Consider the following 18,570-nt stretch of genomic DNA (forward strand, 5'->3'; position numbering starts at 1 on the left):
GTTTTTTTTGTCAGTAGTGGGGCTTGAACTCTGGGTTTAGGCAATGTCCTTCAGCTCTTCAGCTCAAGGCTAGCGCTCTACCACTTGAACCACTACTCCACTTGCGGTTTTCTGACTGGTTTATTGAAGATAAGAGTCTCACAGACTTTCCTGCACCAACTGGCTTTGAACCACCATCTTCAGATCTCAGCCTCCTGAGTAGCTAGGATTACAGGTGTGAGCAACCAGCATTCAGCTCTATTATTTTTTTAAGTTAAGCTTCAATAAGAAATGATAAGATTGATAGTTTTTGAAGGAATGAAGTAAATACGAAAATATTAATCATTGATTCTTTTAACCCTAAATCATACTGTAGTAATATTAGATACTTTAATTAAACATTACAAAAGTTCAAGATATCAAATATTTATCTTTTTAGAATACATTAACCTAATAATCTGCTTGTTGTTATTCTCTTTTGAGTTATTAATTCTAGAAAAATACTACAGATCAATTTTTCTTTTTCACATTTCTACTCTCTTACATTTTCCTCAAATAGGATATTAGAGTTGAAGTTTTTTTTGTTTTTTTTTTGGGTCCGGTCGTGGGGCCTGAACTCTGGGCCTGGGTGCTGTCCCTCAGCTCTTCAGCTCAAGGCTAGCACTCTACCACTAGAGCCACAGTGCCACTTCCGGCTTTTTTCTTTATGTGGTGCTGAGGAATTGAACCCAGAGCCTCATGCATGCAAGGCAAGCACTCTACCACTGAGCCACCTTCCCAGTGAGTTGAAGTATTTTATGCATATAACGTATAATTGATAGCATTCAATTATCATTAACACCCCCATACAAACATTTAGACAGCTGTAACATTAACAATCTTAATAAAATTCACCACCACCACCAATAACAACAACATAGCAACTCAACATCTATAGTACCTTTTAGTGTGTGAAAAGATAAACAAAAGGTATTTGCAATGGAATATTAACATCTAAAGAAATGAGCTATTAAACCACAGAAGACACAATTTAAGTGTGCATTGTTCAGGATAATGAGTGAGTTCAGAAATGTTACTTATCCTACCTACACAATTTTGTGGCAGAGCATATGCTACAGGGGCAGGGAGTGACCTGCAGTTGCGGCCATTGGGTTGATGTAGAGATTAAACCACAGTAATGGGATTTTTAGAACAAGGAACGTGTCCGATATCCGACTGAAATAGTAGATATGCATTAAACACTTTTCAAAATCCATATGATGCACCAATATTCATTAATCGATTGTAATACATTCCCTCATTCAAGTAGGATATTCATAGAGGAGAAACCACATGGGAGAGAAGCTGCATGAACTTTCTGTTTATTTTTTTTTATTAACTGAAAATCCCTCTAAAAGTGAAATACATTCATTTTCATCTAAAACCCATGCAAATATTTTTTATCTTTTTATCCTAACTTAATAATGATAAAAGTTTTTAAATCACCTTAAACACATATACTTCTACATACATATAGTGATCAAATTTGTAGAATAAAAAATAAAGGGATATTTTTGATATCCTCACGTAGCTTCATGGTTACTGTATCTCTACATTGGTAACCAAGTACTGATATATGGTGATTAGAACTTTTTTTTTAGTTCTTTGATTGCTTAATTGCTTTTGGTCATCTGATTGGTGACCCAGAAACCACTTTATTAAATTTTACTTGGACCTAAATTTCTTAAATAAGTTTTTTTATTATGAAAATACTGTATAGAGGGATTAGAGTTACATGAGAAAGGTAATGAGTACATTTCTTACCAAGCATTGTTGCCTCCTCCTTTGTTTTTCCCCTACCATCCCTTCCCTTCCATCTCCACAGCTACAGTCACATCTCTCCCAACCCCAAATCCCTCTCCCTCTTCCCCCCTCCTAAATGTAAAGTTCGTTTTTCGACATAGCGACTTGTACATCTCATTGTTGTAATGGGTCAACTCATATCCCGATTTAAACAATTGGTTTTTTCCCTTCCCCTCCCCAAATTATACCAACATCAAATACAGTGAAAACAGGGGTTATACCGTGGGGGAGGGACATACAAAGCAACAAAAAAAAATCACATGGTACCTTATAAATATGTTAGAAACAGTAGCAATAAAGAAAAACCACTTGTGTCCTTATCTTGGGTTCATTTCGTTTAATATCATCTTATCTGACCTTTTCCGCTTGTCTCAGACATATACAAGTTATTGCAAATAAGGGAAACCATGGGATCTATGTTTCTTTGGGCCTGGCACTTAATATAATTTTTTCCAAGAACAAATGCTGAAGGGGATGTAGCCAGAAGGGAATGCTACTGCATTGTTGGTGGGAGTGTAAAAATGTTCAACCACTTTGGGACGTAGTATGGAGGTTCCTCAAAAGAGTCCACACAGAGCTCCCCTATGACCCAGCAATCCCACTTTTGGGCATTTATCCAAATGATCACAAACAAGACCACACTAACGCTACCAGCACAACTATGTTTATCGCAGCGTTATTTATCATAGCTAAGATATGGAACCAACCCAGATGCCCCTCAGTAGATGAATGGATCAAGAAAATTCGTACATATACACAATGGAATTCTATGCCTCCATCAGAAAGAATGACACAGCCCAATTTGTTAGGAAATGGAAAGACTTGGATCTAATTTTTTTTATGTAGTTTCAAATTAAATATTCCAAGAAGTTGAATATAGTCTAAAGAAAAGGCTACTTACCACTATATTTGATCACACGAATGGTTGAATCTCCTTCACCAAATTTAGTGAGAGGAGTCAGTCGGACCTCATAAGCCTCTGGTTTAATTAGCTCAGTCAAGTTATATGTAATTAGTTCTCCCTTTTGAATATTCCCATTTATTTTAATCTCCTGTTCCCACCATCGTTGTTGTCCAGCCTGAAATTAAAATAATTATGAAATAATATTCCCAGTATTTTCTTCAAGGATATTTATTGTATACAAAGAAAATTTAAAAACCTGTAAGTTTATTAAATAAGTATATTGTACTACATAATACATTTTATTAAGATTGAAGTTTCAATGAGAAATTGTCTGAAGATAATTGTCTGAAGATAATTGTCAAATTATCAGAGATTAAATATATGCAATTATTTTAAAGCTATTATGTCACTATTAGGAAAGAGTCAGGAGGTGCAAATGTGACATAAATTCGACAATTTTTATACTATTTTAGTAGAATATAAAATTCTTGAATACCTCAAACTTTTTTGTATGTGTTTTGTTAATACCAGTGGCTATGATACAGTCTAAACATTAGGATTACACAACAGAGAAGACTCCTTCCTTAATTTTTTAATTCTATTAAAAAGCAGCACAAAATAAAAATGAAATTATTATTTACTATAACAATATAATTTCAAATAATCAATATGCAATAAAGAAAAAAGTTAAAGCAAGAGAATACAGTATTAAAATGTTAGTGGTAAGGGGTCTCTTATTTTGAGGCGTTCAGAAGACAGTGTTATAGGAAGGATGCTTGTATGTTATGTAAGGTGAGACTAGGAATTTACCATTGGATTTGACAAGATGGACCAGACTTCAAAACGGTACAGTAAAGCAATGAAGATGTAACTCTGACTTAACAAGTTAAAGAAAGAATGGCTTCCAACTACTTCTCACACTGAAGTAGTTTTTATAGAACAGTTACAAAATCTTCCGGAGATTCACAAAAGGAAAAAAAAAGCCCCTCATTTAATTTCATTTAATTTAACTATAAAACCTTAAAGAGAGTACCAAAAAGGAAAATTACTTATATAGAAACCAAATTCATCAAATTTTATCTATCATGTTACATTCAGTTTGGGTAATCTAAAAAGTGAGCGAGAATTGTTTAACCTTAAGAAGTATGTTAATTTAGTTATCCAATAAGATATATGTAAATATATATAAATATATATATTAAAGGGAGAAAAATTAAGGCTTATTTATTACTTTCTAAGGTGATTGATACACTAGACAAAGGAATTTGATAAATCAGATAACTAAGATTGAACAAAGATCTACTAAATGCTTGTTTCATAATGCTTGTATTTTAAATCTGGTCCTCTTAGTATCACAAATGAGTAAATAATAATCACTAACATCTAATTACATATATAGTGAGTGCAGCAGTAAAAGTGAAATGATTCTGTTTGTCGTTATATAAATGAGCATTGATCTATCAATTTCTCCCCTCCTTTGCATCTCTCTCTCTGTATCTCTATCTTTGTCCCTGTCTCCCTCTCCCTCTCTCTCCTGATTTCTTCCATATATACATATTTATTTAGTCTTCCCATTTACAAATAAGTAATATCTTTTCTTTTAAATCTATTATCTAGTCTTCAAAGATCTGTTTGATATTTTAAATTGTTAATTTAAGTTAAATATTTTGCTAGTTTTCACAACACTCATGGTTATTTTTTAACTTATATTCAACAGTGTGCATACATATTTAGATACATGAAGGACATGTATACATGAAGGACACTTGTCTTTAGATAAAAAATTTTAATATAAAAATACATGATGTATGAAAGTGATTGTGTGACATAAAATTCTATAACAAGTTTCCTGGGGACATAGAAGTAATGTCCTTACTGATGCATCTTTGCTCTGGCTTGTTCCTGAGGGCATCAATGGTGTCATTCACATTGACTTTGTGAAACACTTTGAAATGGCAGATTAAAGTGAAGAAACTACCTTCATTTGGACTGGCCTTGGGTTTTCATCCTTCTCTGCCTCAGCACTGTCAAACTGTTAAAAATCAAAGTTCACGTTGGTCTGAATTGGTGAACAGCTGAGGGCAAAATCTTTCGATTATAAATTTTGCTTATCTAAAATTCCCGTTTCCCCTTAGCTTTCACATGGTCATCTCTCTCATCTCTTTCTCTTTGTCTCTTACTTTCTTTTCTCACTTTCTCTCTATTGCTGACCCTCTCTTCTTTATAGACACACACATACACACGCACATGCACACATGCACACATACATTTATCCATGCATGTGAAATATACACCATTTTGTACATGTTTACTCATGCATGTACACAATCCTATCTATATCTGTGAGTATGTATATTCATGGGTATGTTATCCACAAATCTATAAATTGGTTTTGGAGGTGTGCATTAGTTTAAATTATATATCCCAGATGGCTATTCTGGTGTAAATGACAATCTCCAATATGTTTTATTTAATGCAGTCATACAAATTATGAACAACTGTAAATCTATTGTGTTGTATACTGGGTCATTATTTCAAATATCATATAGAGAAGTCAATCTCTCAAGTGAATCAAATACTAAATTAAAAAGGCAAATAGAAAAGTAAAATAATGCTTGCTGAGATTTAAATATTATTCAACAGAGATATGTTTAAAACCATTACATTTTAATTGTTAATATAGACAAGGTTATGTTTGTATACATCAGTAAAATTAAATTAAAAAGTTTATAAAAGATAATTAAAAATATGACTTCAGGGATTACACTGATTTGGTACACAAGAGAAGAGCACAGATCATACAATAGATAAATTAATCTTAAATTTGGTTAATATTCAATTCTAATATTTTCAGTGGAAAATTTGCTCACATGAATACTTCTCCTTAAACAGGATGAATATAAGCCAGTGTTTGAGGAAGATAAGGGCAATATATAAAATTACACAGAATATATTAAAATCTCTTAGCTGTGTCAATGCTCATGTGGGCTGAGAGCAGGACCATGAAATTTCCAGCTCAATCAAAAAGTTGTGAGACACTATCTCAAAGGAAAAAAATGAAAAGAAGGAAAGAAAATGCATAAAGAAAAAGAAAAAATGAAAGACGGAAATGCAAAGGACAAATAGTAAAGGGCAGGGCTGGAGGAGGGACTCAAGTAGGAAAGTGACAGCCTCCCCAGCATGAAGGCATGAGAACAAACCCTAGCATTGAAATTACCAATAACAAAATCAAAACAATCATAGAGCAAAAAGGGAATTCAGTAGCAGAGAGAGCAAATAAGAATATACCTTACACCAATAAAGCTAATTCACTAAGTAACTAACTAGCCAACAAACAAACAAAGTTACCCTCTACTTCTCGATGAATCTAGTAAATAGAAATTAAATACAACCATATATTCTAAAACCTGATAGACAAATACTAAATATCTGCTGGGTAGACAGTACTAAAGACTATCAATACCAAACAATGTTTCTTTATGATGATCAGATCTAGTGTGTAGGGGGGTCAGATATGAATGAGATTTTACCCTCTTTATAAGCTAGCAAATTGCAAATGTTTCATGGATATTAGTGCAAAATTGGAAGCCACTGCCCAAAGGAAAGGATTTCTGATACCGTAGAGGGCATATTCTATTTGATGGCATTTGTTTCTTCGGTTTGAGAAGTCACCATGGTAATAACAGGCCTTGATTGTTTAGCAGAGGACTAAGAACTATGGGCTAACAAATGCTTTTATTGTATAATTGACAATACCAAAACCTGTCCACAACTTTGTTTTATATTGGCTATGTAACTTTTCCATTTAAGGGCACAAACATTCTGAGGATGTTTCTGGGCAAATGATCTTGAAATGGTTAGCTATAGTAAAAGGGCAAACAGCAGAATTTCAAGAGATCTATGAAAGTTATCTCCTCAAAAATCAATTATGTAAAGTGGTAAAAGGATGCCAGAACAATTCAACTATGAAAAAAATGTGAAGTGTTGTAGACACTATGGAGAGTGAAAAATAGTATAATTCTTTAAAAAGACTAACCCAAACCTCAACAAAATAAGTACCAGGAAATGGGTACTTGCAAGAGTGAGGGTGGAGCCTAGGGGAGACAATAGAAGGAAGAAGGGAAAAGGGAGGAGAATGCTCACAAGAATTAATTGAATATACTACAGAAATATAAGGGAATGGGTGGGTTGAAGAGGGTTGAAGATGTTGAAGGGATGACAGATTTAGATACATTGTACACATCAACTGCTATGTTAAATGGTAAAAAAAATACTTAACCTAAAATTAAGAGAGTGAGGGAGGGGGTTGGTTAGGAGGGGTAGAAGAGAATTGATCAAGATGCACAGTATTCAAAAGCTACCTCAGTGACAGGCAATTTCTTTGTACAACTACTAAAAGATTACAAAAATACTCAAAAATAAAATAAGTTTCAACTAAAAATGTGTAAATGTGAAGTTAAACACTTATATTTGGGGACTGGGACATTTTTGACATAGAAACTTAAAAAAATGACATAAAAACCCATCAATAAAGTGTTGCAATAGATTATAAGCAATCCATAAAATGGAATGCACAGTATAGCATGAGAAAAGGAAATAGAGCTCTATACATTAGCATGTATGAATTTCAGGAAAGAAATAATGAGTTAATATCCATTTTTTTGGTTGGTTGTGGGGCTTGAACTTTGGGTTTGGGCGCTGTCCCTGAGCTCTTTAGTTCAAGGCTAGTGCTCTACCACTTGAGCCAAGGCACCACTTGTGGTATTCTGGTGGTTTATTGGATATAAGAGACTCATGGACTTTCCTGTTCAGGCTGGCTTTAAACCATGTGATCCTCAGATCTCAGCTTCCTGAATAGCTAGGAGGCATGAGCCACAGGCACCTCGCTAATATAATAATTGAAGCAAATATATTTTAAACTCTAAATTTAAGCCACACATTTTGAAGAGGAAGACAGATTTGTATTGGAATATAAATAAATGCACGGGAATAGCAAACACACTAAGTTCAGGATATTGGTTGCACAGGTTAAGGTATGTGAATAGAAATGAATGGTCAGTATTCATTAGTGATAAACAAGGGACCTCAACCTAGTTAGCTAATTTTTGTTCTTTTAAATTTGTGGTAGATATACAAACTATGATTACATCACTGGGCATTCAGGAATTATTTGTCTTTTTAAAAAGTGAATTTAAGAATGAGAGGTTATAGACTTCCAATGCAGAAATTCAAAGCCCTTCTTTGTATTATAAGAGAGGGCTTTCTCCTTTATTGTTTAATACAGGTATCCCTGTTGCTTTTTCTTGATTATCCCCGAGAATTTTTTTTTTAATTAATAGTCTCTATTTTTGCTGTATTGATACTCTTTATTTATTGCTTCTCATAATCAACTATGCATGATAGACACTGGAGGATCTCATTAAAAAAAACAAACTTGGGTGTTGGTATACTACTGCAATTCTAGAACAAATTCCTAGTAAGCCTGGGAGACAGAAGAAGACTGCCAATTTTGCTTCAATGGAGTCTAAAAAATATAACTTTTACAAAGTCTCTCCTCTCCTTCAAAGTGCTTTGAATGCAGGTAATCTAAATGCTTTGTTCTAAGAGGCACAGCTCCATCTTGCAAAATAGTAGTCTCTTCAACTAGTGTTAACTCTTTATTGTCAAGTCAGATAACAGAATAAACTACATATTTTCGTCGTATGTGCCAGACACTGTGTTAACTGTATTACAATGAATGTATTCAGGCTACCACACATCTTAGTAGGTGGTAATTAGTATTAAGTCTACATTACTAATTAAAAAACTGAGGCAATGGGAGTTAAGGGAATTCCTACCAATTCTAAGGTTGTACAACCACAGTAGTAGTACCAAAGTTTGTTATACCACAGATAACTCCTTTGCATACTTAAATGTATGGTCACCTTAATTGTTTTAATCAGAATCAATACATAATTACTTCCAGTACACATAGAATACTGGTGTTTTGCACACAGTTTACCAGCTAGAAAAAATCTCCTATTGATTAATTGTTATGGCTTCAGTATCTGGTAATGATGACTAAATTCCAGCACACACGATGTATTTAATTATTTTCCAAAGAGTGTTGCTGGAAATTGCAATGAGAACTACATCCTGGCAAAATCAGGAAAAGAACACAAAACTCAGTTCCACAGAAAGCACTCATGTTTCATAGACAACCATGAAGTGAACTTTACAACAAAGTTTCTAGCAGTTTTGTATAATGAAAAATTCTACAAAGTAAGTTGATGTGAATGACAATTTCTTTCTCTGTTTTTAGAGTTTTAGATTTATGTACCAAAGATATAATTTTATTTCCAAAAGTAGATGCAATCATTTAAAACATAAATATATCTGCATCATACTTTCACATTTTACTATTATCTGAAGAAACACTGTTTAATGAAGACACAGTTTTCTGGATGCATAATATAACCTTAATATCATTCAGTATTTGTAGTACATCCCAAATGAGAGATGGTAGATATTCTTTCGTTGTAATGAGATGTTCTACTCAAGTAGTTTTACTTGATGTCCTTACTTATTACAAATTCCAAGTATATAACTTCATATATGTATTAAAAAGCAATAACTTTGATTCCCAAGTCTTTAATTTAAAGTTGTAATGAAAGTATATAGTTCAGTGGTTGGAGGCACAAGAAATTAAACACTTCATATTGTTTATCAGTGAGCTGTGCAAAATGGAAAAATGGAAAGTCAAGTGCAATGCTTGCACATATACAAAAGAAATTGCAAAATTATGCTCTATATTTAAGGTAGAGCCACAAGAACCTCAGAGAATGTGGGTTCCAAATCCTAACTACAGATACCAGGGACTGGCACCTCTGAAACAAGTGTTAAAATAATTTTCCATGTCAACCTAAAAATCCATTTGCCTTTTCCTAAGAGATATGTTCCTCTTGTATTATTTAGCCCTAAAACCCCCAAGTTCCCTATAATGTGACTTTTTATTCAGAGCTGTGGTTTGTGATTTTTATCACAGTCAATAATTAAAAGAATACTGGGAAAAAGTAGGTCTCTGGAGTAAAAAAGAAAAAAACTAAAATTTCTCCTTATTTTAGAAATATCAAAATTAGTTCATTTCAGCATATTAAGCAGAAGGTCTAGAGCAGATTCTTGGAGTTGACATCTTTTCCATTTCCTTTCCCTTCCCTCCCCCCTCCCCCTCCCCCTCCCCCTCCCCTGTTGGTCATGGGGCTTGACCTCTGGTCCTAGGCACTGTCTCTCAGCTCTTCAGCTCAAGGCTAGCTCTTTACTACTTGAGCCAAGACACCACTTCTGTTTTTTTCTGGTGTTTTATTGGAGGTATGAGTCTCATTGACTTTCCTGCCCAGGCTGTCTTTGAAATGCTATCTTCACAGCTCAGCCTCCTGAGTAACTAGGATTACAGGTGTGAACCATTGGTACCAGCTCTTTGTTTCTTTTTTAAACATATTTTTTTATCATTAAGCATTTGTAGAAAGAAATTGACATTTAACAATGCAGTTTATGAATAAAGTGCATCTTGATCAAGGTTACCCCTTTTGACATTCTCATCTACTCCCCCCCTTACCCCTTCCCTCTTGTTAATGTTGTAGCATTTACATTGCAATATTGATTGCATTCTCCTGATCTTCTCCTCCTTCCTGTAATTCTTTCCCCTTGAACCTATCTCACCCCTTTCAAGTACCTGTTTTCCAGTTTCTACTTTGCTGAACTTTGACTTTGCCTTTCTAAAGAATTATATTGAATTCTCCTTTGAAGCTACCATAATTTAGTCGATACATTTGTATACACTTGCATATCACTCAATGTATTTATAAATTTATACACTGAATCTAGCTTCTACATATAAGAGGAAACATACATTCTTTGTCTGTCTGGGAATGATTTACTTCAATTAACATATTTTCCCAGGTTTTTCCATGCCTTCACAAATGGTTTAATATCATTTTTCTAATAGACAGAAGTAGAGCCTTGGTTCAAGTGGTAGATCACTAGCCTTGAACAAATAGCTCAGGTACAGTACAGGACCTGAGCTCAAGCCCTAGTGCTGGCACACTAAAACCGCTAAATTCATCTTTATCCTTCCTTCCTCCCCCTCTCTCCATCCCTGTCCCCTTCCTTCCTTCCTTCCCTCCCTCCCTCTCTCCCTTCTTCTCTCTCTCCCTCTCTTCTTCCTTCCTTCCTTCCTTCCTTCATTCCTTCCTTCCTTCCTTCCTTCTCTTGCTTGCTTACTCACTCTCCTTTCTTCCCTCCCTTTGTTCTTTCTTTTTCTTTTCTGATAGTGCTGGGGCTTGAAATCAAGGCTTCATGCTCTTACCAGAGTTTTTTGGCTCAAGACTGGTGCTCTTCTATTTTAGCAAAACTCTACTTCCAGGTTTTTGCTGGTTAATTGGAAATCAAAGAGTCTCAGGTTTAAGGAGTTAGAAATGAAATAACTGAAGTCTGAAAGACTCCAAGGAGAGCACAGACCATGTAATTCTGGTGAGAGGCTAGAAGAATTAAGAGGGGAAGGGGAAGGAATTCGGGCAAGAATCTCCAGTATATACAAAAACATTGAAAAATATGAGGGAAAGATTGCCTAAATGCAGGATGAAGATTTTGATATGATAACAGAGATTAAGATGCATTGTACATATAAACTGCTTTGCTAACTGTCAAAAAATGTATTATATAACCTTAAAATTAAGAAAGTAAGGGAAGAGTTGGGTAGGGAGGGCTGGTGAGAATGTTGAAAGGGGTAACCTTGATCAAGATTCACTGTATTCATAAACTGCTTCAATGAATGGCAACTCCTTTGTACAATTACTTAACTAAAGATAATTAAAATATTTTTTAACGAAAGGGAAAAAAAGAGTCTCAGGTTTGAACATTGATCTCAGAACCCAGCCTCCCAATTAGCCAGGACTACCGGTGTGAGCCACTGTGCCTGGCCTAGCCTGTGAATACTAGAACAAACTCTATTGAAATCAACCATGTAAGTGAGAAGCTAGAAGAGAATGGGTACATCATCCATACGCACATCCAATGTTCCATTTATTTTAGTGATAATGTTAAGATAAATTCTGTATGCCATTTTTATGAGAATGGCATTAGATAGGAAATTAATAGCTAACAAAAATATGGACATTGTGGACTCAAAATCATATATTCTGTTATTCTACAGAATATAAACTTGCTAAAATGGTATGTTAAGGGTTTAAATTTAAGTCAAGTTTCCCAAATGAAAGGTGTATGGCAAGGATTTAAGATGCACTATTATTTTCAATGCACCTTATATAAATTTTCTCCAAATGAATAATAATATATAATGATCCATGCAATTATGTTCTTCTGTTCCTTCATTGACAGTGACTTCTCTTATCTTCTCCACAATCAAGAGAAATTCTTCAGCATTAAAAGTTGCTCACATCATCATGGATATATATGGTCCTTGTCATAGTTTGTTTAAGATACTAACACCTTTTAAATTTTTTTAGATAATACAGATATTCTTTCATTTTTCTGTGCCATATGACTTTGGAAATTTGCATTATTATTATGCTTAAATTAAGGTAAGGTAGTTTCCCCCAAAGTGAAATTCACATTCTGAGACTGAATTATGACTTGTCCCTTACATGATTGCATGGACATCTACCAAAGTATGAGGGCAAGGTACACTGTTTGTATTGTATTTCCCTTGTCATAAATGGGATATTGATTGCATTTCCATTGTCATATATATGATAGGTCATTACCAAGTATGTAGTCACTTTGGTTCTCAATGTATTAGATTATAACAAAAGACATTTTAGAAAGCATGTGGAATGAATGTTTAAGTCAGGATTCAAAAATACAGTTATTCTCAGGGCACATAATGCAGCCATGCAAATAATACAACAATCCAGTAGCATTAACCCTTTATTAGTTTGAACAGCTGACTAAATACTTCCCCTAGTTGAAGGTCAAGCTATAATTTTCGGGTGCCTAGAACTGTATGTTATCATATGTAATTATATGTTATCATGTCTTAAAACTTGACCACAGAGGTAATAATACTTAATACTCAAGATGATGCCTTGACATGAAATTGAGGAGAACTAAAAAGGTATGTATGTATCTATGTATCTATGTACGTATATATCTATGTATGTAGGTATATTCAGTAGGTTTAGGAATTTAACTTGTTAAAATCAAAATTTAAATCTCACTGCTATGTAGAAAGATTTGTTTGGGACAGGTAGAGGATCATTTTTCACATATTACATGTGTTCTGGTACAGTAATAGAAGGAATGTCTATTGGTTGGGATTGTGTTTACTTTCAGGTGTTACTCTCTCAGATATACTCATCTGTAATTGATTTTTCTTGTTGTGTTCTGCCATTTAAAACCTATTTCTTACTTCATTTGTCCTTGGCTATTAGTTTTATTCAGACTATAAACCACAAGTCCTTTGGGTATAATAATATAATCGCTGACATTTTTCAGGGCATTCAGTTGATACTCCTTCTTTCCTTAGTACTTAACTACAGGAAAGCATTGGCCAGTTCTCATTATTATAAATCTGATTATGTCTTCTGTAGTATTTTATTTGAGGACTGCCCCCAACCAGACAGGATTCAGATCTTTCAGGCAAGTACAGCCATCATCTTAAGCTACCAGCTGAGAAATGAGTCCATTTTTTCCTTCTCAAGTGGGTAGTAGGTGCCATTATTGGGGACTAATTTTGGGACATTTTCTATTGCTTTTCTCGCATTTTTATTAAATTATTCATTTTCATTATGTTGAGAAGCCTGTGTATTTGCACTGAGATTTTTCCAAATATTTATACTTCAAAGATAAACATTACATAACTCAGTACTTTATATCCTTCACCACAACCTCTGATTGAATGCTGGGCATCCAAAGTTACTGTTTTTTACTTGGACAGAAACTCAGCTATACCCAGGTGCTTGTGTCTCATGCCTACATTCCTAGCCACTCAGGAGGCAGAGATCTGAAGATCATGGTTCATGAGACTCTTATCTCCAGTTAACCACCAGAAAACTGGACGTGGAGCTGTGGCTCAAAGTAGTAGAATGATAGCCTTGAGCAAAAGAGCTCAGAGAGCACCCACGCCTGACTTCAAGCCCCCCAACTGATCAGAACAACCCACAATAATACTGGGCAATGGGGTTCATGCCGGCATTCCTAGCTACTTAGAAGACTGAGATAGGAGGATTGTGATTTGAAACCAGTTCTGACAGAAAATTCTGTGAAACTCTTAGCTCTAATTAACCACTAAAAATCTAGAAGTGATAAAGTGTTGGCCTTGAACAAAAATGCTCAGAGTCAGAGCTAAAGCCCTGATTTCTAGCTCCAGGACCATCACACACCATGCTCACGATTGGGGGCGGGGTGGGGGGGGTGGGAGGGCCACGATTTCCGTCTATGATTGCTTTCCCATTTTCCCCATTAAATAAGTTGATTAAATACTGAAAGACTACTTGATCAAGAGATTACAAGAATAATATACACATTTGTTAACTTTTTTCTCAATACCTCTAGCAAGCAAATGTTTTATGTATGTATGTATGTATGTATGTATGTATGTATTTTTATGCCAGTCCTTTGGCTTGAATTTAGGGCCTGATCCTTGGCTTTTAGATTTTTGCTCAAAGCTGATTCTCTAACATTTGAGATGAACTCCCTCTTCTGGCTTTTTGGTTGTTAACTCATGAACTTTCTTATTAGGGCTAATTTTGAACCATGATCCTGAACTTCCTGAAGTAGTTAAGATTACAGGCATGAACCCCAAGTGCCTGCCAAGCAAAGACTTTAGCTCATATAATATGGGAAGGGATGGGAAGGGGAAACAACGAGGAAGCAACAATGCTTGATAAGAAATGTACTTGTTATCTTGCCCATGTGATTGTAACTCTTCTGTACGGTATTGTCACAATAAAAAAAAAGTATAATTAAAAAAAAAAAAAAAAACCCTAAAACTTCTTTTCCTAGTAGTCACAGCAATAGAAAATATGGAAAAATAGAAATAGAAAAAATAAGAGGAAAACAATGCTTCTCAAAGTCCCCAAATAGATTAAGGATGATACAAAAATGTAGTTCTAGCACATAAATACCAATATTAGAACTTAATTTAGGGGGAAAAGGGAGTCTTTTTTACCACCTTGAAAAACTTGAATGTTTCCACAATAGCTAAACATCAAGTGACAGATAAGTCTAGCATTCTACATCCTTTCAGGTTTAGTATGTATTTCTTTTGGTACTTTACCTACTCAATATAATAAAGTATAGAAGTTACATGGATATAATTAAAATGCAGTCAACCTTACTGCGATGACTATGAAACCAGTATCTGTTTGAAGCATTTTTGAATTGTATGACAAGTAATTCGAAGACATAGCTAGGGGCTGGGAAGGTGGCTCAGTGGTAGAGCACTTGCTTTGCATGCATGAGGCCCTGGGTTCGATTCCTCAGCACCTCATAATCAGAAAAAAAGCCGGAAGTTGCACTGTGGCTCAAGTGGTAGAGCGCTAGCCTTGAGCTGAAGAGCTGAGGGACAGCACCAAGGCCCAGAGTTCAGGCCCACGACTAGACCCCAGAAAAAAAAAAGACATAGCTAGTATTCAGAATATTATACTTAACTCATACATATTATTGTTTTTAATTAGAAAACTTTCTGAAGAACAAAATAGAATTGGAGAGTGGAAAGAAGTATATATAATATCTGAGGATATATATAGAACAAATTCTGTTAAATTGATTCCAGCTAGTTCTATTTGTTTGTGCATCTGTGTCTGACTGTATTATGCCCTTTACAACATTTAGAATGTCATTACTAACACTGTCCTTAAAATGTTAACACTTAACCTTTTACATTTTAAATTTCTAGAATACACATATTTTAATCTATATTAACATAATCCTTATTCTAGGTAGCTTGTAAAATTTTGAAGAATGGTTATAACTATGTAAGCTATAGTGAACAATGTAGTTTGACACATGATTTTGTATTGCATAAAAGGTTTGGTTTTATCAGACAATGAATAACTTGCATGGATGAACTTTTCTTCTCAGGTTAACAAGAATATTTATTTTCAGGGAGTAGGACATATATACAATTTTAAAAACTGTAAGTCCCAGATTACTGCTCTTTTCCATAATGAAACTTTTAAGTATCTTTTAGGGCTATAATTACAGAAAAAATGGCTGTTTTGGGGTGTTGGTTCTGGGGATTATGCTTGTTTCAGGGCCTGGATGCTGTCCCTGAGCTTCTTTTGCTAAAGGTTAATGCTCTATTGCTTGAGCCACAGCTTCACTTCTAACTGTTTCTTTTCTTTTCTTTTCTTTTTTAACTAGCTTATTGGATATAAGAGTCTCATGGCTTTTTCTGCCTGAGCTGGCTTCCAATTATGTTCCTCAGATCTCAGCCTCCTGAGTAGCTAGGATTACAGTTGTGAGCCACCAGCTCTCAGCTACAGTGAAACATTCTAAGACTTAAAAGTGAATCACTATTTGAACTATCTCAATCTTCTTATCTAAACTTGGACAAGTTAATATGCCAGGTTGTAGAAGGCAATATGGGAAATTCTAGTTTCAAATAATTGTCCTAGGTCACAGCAGGTTAACATTAGCCCTTACTTTGGGCAAACCTTTGTCTTTTGGGAAATTCTCAACATATGAGTAAGAGTATTGTCAAAATGGAGGATAAGCTTCTTTAATGATATATAGTATCTTCAGTCACCGGTGGCTCATGCCTGTAGTCCTAGCTACTCAGGAGGCAGAGACCTGTAGGATTGTGGTTTGAAGTCAGCCCAGCAGGGAATTAGAAAGACTTCAAATCCAAAATAATCAGCATGGATCCAGAGTGGAGAATGGCTCAAATGTTAGAGCTCAAACTGACAAGTGTAAGACCCTGAGTTCAAACCATAGTACCACACACACACACACACACACACACACACACACACACAGAGTGAAAAAAATGATATAAAACATATTTACAATGCAAAGTAACCACAGTATTATGGTGCTGATAAAAATAACCATATGTATAGACCAATAAACTAGACTAGAATAGTCAAGAAATAAGCAAATATGCAGGCAACCTATCTTCCTTCCTTCCTTCCTTCCTTCCTTCCTTCCTTCCTTCCTTCCTTCCTTCCTTCCTTCCTTCCTTCCTTCCTTTCTGTCTTTTCTTTCTCTCTCTTTCTTTCCTCTGCCCATCATGGGGCTTAAACTCAGGTCTTGGGCACTGTCCCTGAGCTCTTTTGCTCAAGTCTAGTGCTCTAGCACTTTGAGCCATAGCACCACTTCTGGTTTCCTGATGGTTAAATGGAGATAAGAATTTCACAGACTTTCTTGCCAGTGACTGTCACCCAGCTCAGGAAACTTTTTTTTTCAAGTTATAGGGCTTGAACTCTGTGACTGGGTGCTGTCCCTGAGCTCTTCAGCTCAAGGCTAGTACTCTATGACTTGAGCCACAGAGCCACTACTGGTTTTCTGGTGGCTTATTGGACATAAGTGTCTCACAGACTTTCCTGCCTGAGCTGGCTTTGAACTGCGATCCTCACATCTCAGCCTCTTGAGTAGCCAGGATTACAGACGTGAGCCACCGGTGCCTGACTGGCAACTGATTTTGACAAGACCTCCAAGAAGACACATTGATAAATTTTGTTGTGAAAACAGGATTTCACATACAAAATAATGAAACTAGACCATTAGCATACATTCTTTTTTTTTACATTTCTTTTTTTTATAATTTTTTTATTGTGAAAATACTGTACAGAGGGGTTACAATTACATGGCCATAGCATACATTCTTTACAAAATAGATTCATATGAAAAATATTCCAAGAAATGAGACAGCAATCTCAAATACAGACAACATGGAAAGTTGGTTATAGGAGCAGGAGTATGGTGAAACTGGAGAGTTGATGGAAGTCAAAGAGGTAAAGTTTTAAAAGTTTAATTGTATAAGGTAAATAAACCTGGGTATCTAGTATCTAGCAGTAGGGCTACCAGGAATAGTATTGTATTTGTGCTAGAAATTTGCTACACAGACATGTGGGAACGATATATATGTTAATTTTCTAGACTGAAGTAATCACCTTGCTGTGTTGTATATATCAAAACATTAGGTTGATGTCTTTAATATGTATAATAAAAAGAGAAGCTAAAATGTGCTTGCAGTACATTCACATTTTACTAGAGATACTCCTTTACTTCTGATGCAGTTACATTATGACAGGCCCACCGTAAACTGAAAAATATTATAACTTGAAAATGCACCACTACACTTAGCCTACCTAACATCTGAGTTTATCAACGTAGCATCCTACATTCTATCAGTTACACCAGCTCCATGATCATGTGGCTGACCAGAGTCACAGCCCAGCCTCTGATGCCTTCTAGCATCTCTAGAGGGGATTGCACTACAGATTCTTAGCAAAGAAACAGATTTGCAGTGGATAACACTTTCAAACCATGGAAAATTTGAAAAAAAAATGCTGTCAATTTATCCTAAATCAGAGGCAATTTCTCTGCATCTGTAATTACATTACAGATAACACCATAGTGTTATTTGCATAAAAATTAAGAACTTAATTTAGACATCTTCTTGTATTGATTTTTATACATATTGTGGTAAGTCAGTCCTTCTGACTCAGACACCTAAACCAGGGTTTTTTTCTTAGTAATGGCTTCTATATAATATACTCCTGCATTTCAACAGCAAATATCAAGAAGACTGATCCTTTACGGTATATTTGAGTGACCTTGTACAGCTCATGGGATTGTAGTTTGGAATGACAGTTGTAAATTCTCAAAGTATTTTTTGTTTA

At 35.0% G+C, this 18,570-nt stretch overlaps 1 protein-coding gene across 1 annotated transcript in view; it reads right to left on the reverse strand.

Moving 5' to 3' along the window:
• Positions 1–18,570, reverse strand: part of Mdga2 (MAM domain containing glycosylphosphatidylinositol anchor 2) — a 722,905-nt gene that overhangs the window by 17,194 nt on the left and 687,141 nt on the right. The window contains exon 11 of the mRNA XM_042677867.1: positions 2,723–2,900. Within this exon, the coding sequence (XP_042533801.1) occupies positions 2,723–2,900 (178 nt within the window). The remainder of the gene's footprint in view (positions 1–2,722; positions 2,901–18,570) is intronic.

This window comes from Dipodomys spectabilis, unplaced genomic scaffold, assembly GCF_019054845.1.
Source record: "Dipodomys spectabilis isolate Male_0828 unplaced genomic scaffold, ASM1905484v1 ptg000042l, whole genome shotgun sequence".
NCBI classification, from domain to species: Eukaryota; Metazoa; Chordata; class Mammalia; order Rodentia; family Heteromyidae; genus Dipodomys; species Dipodomys spectabilis.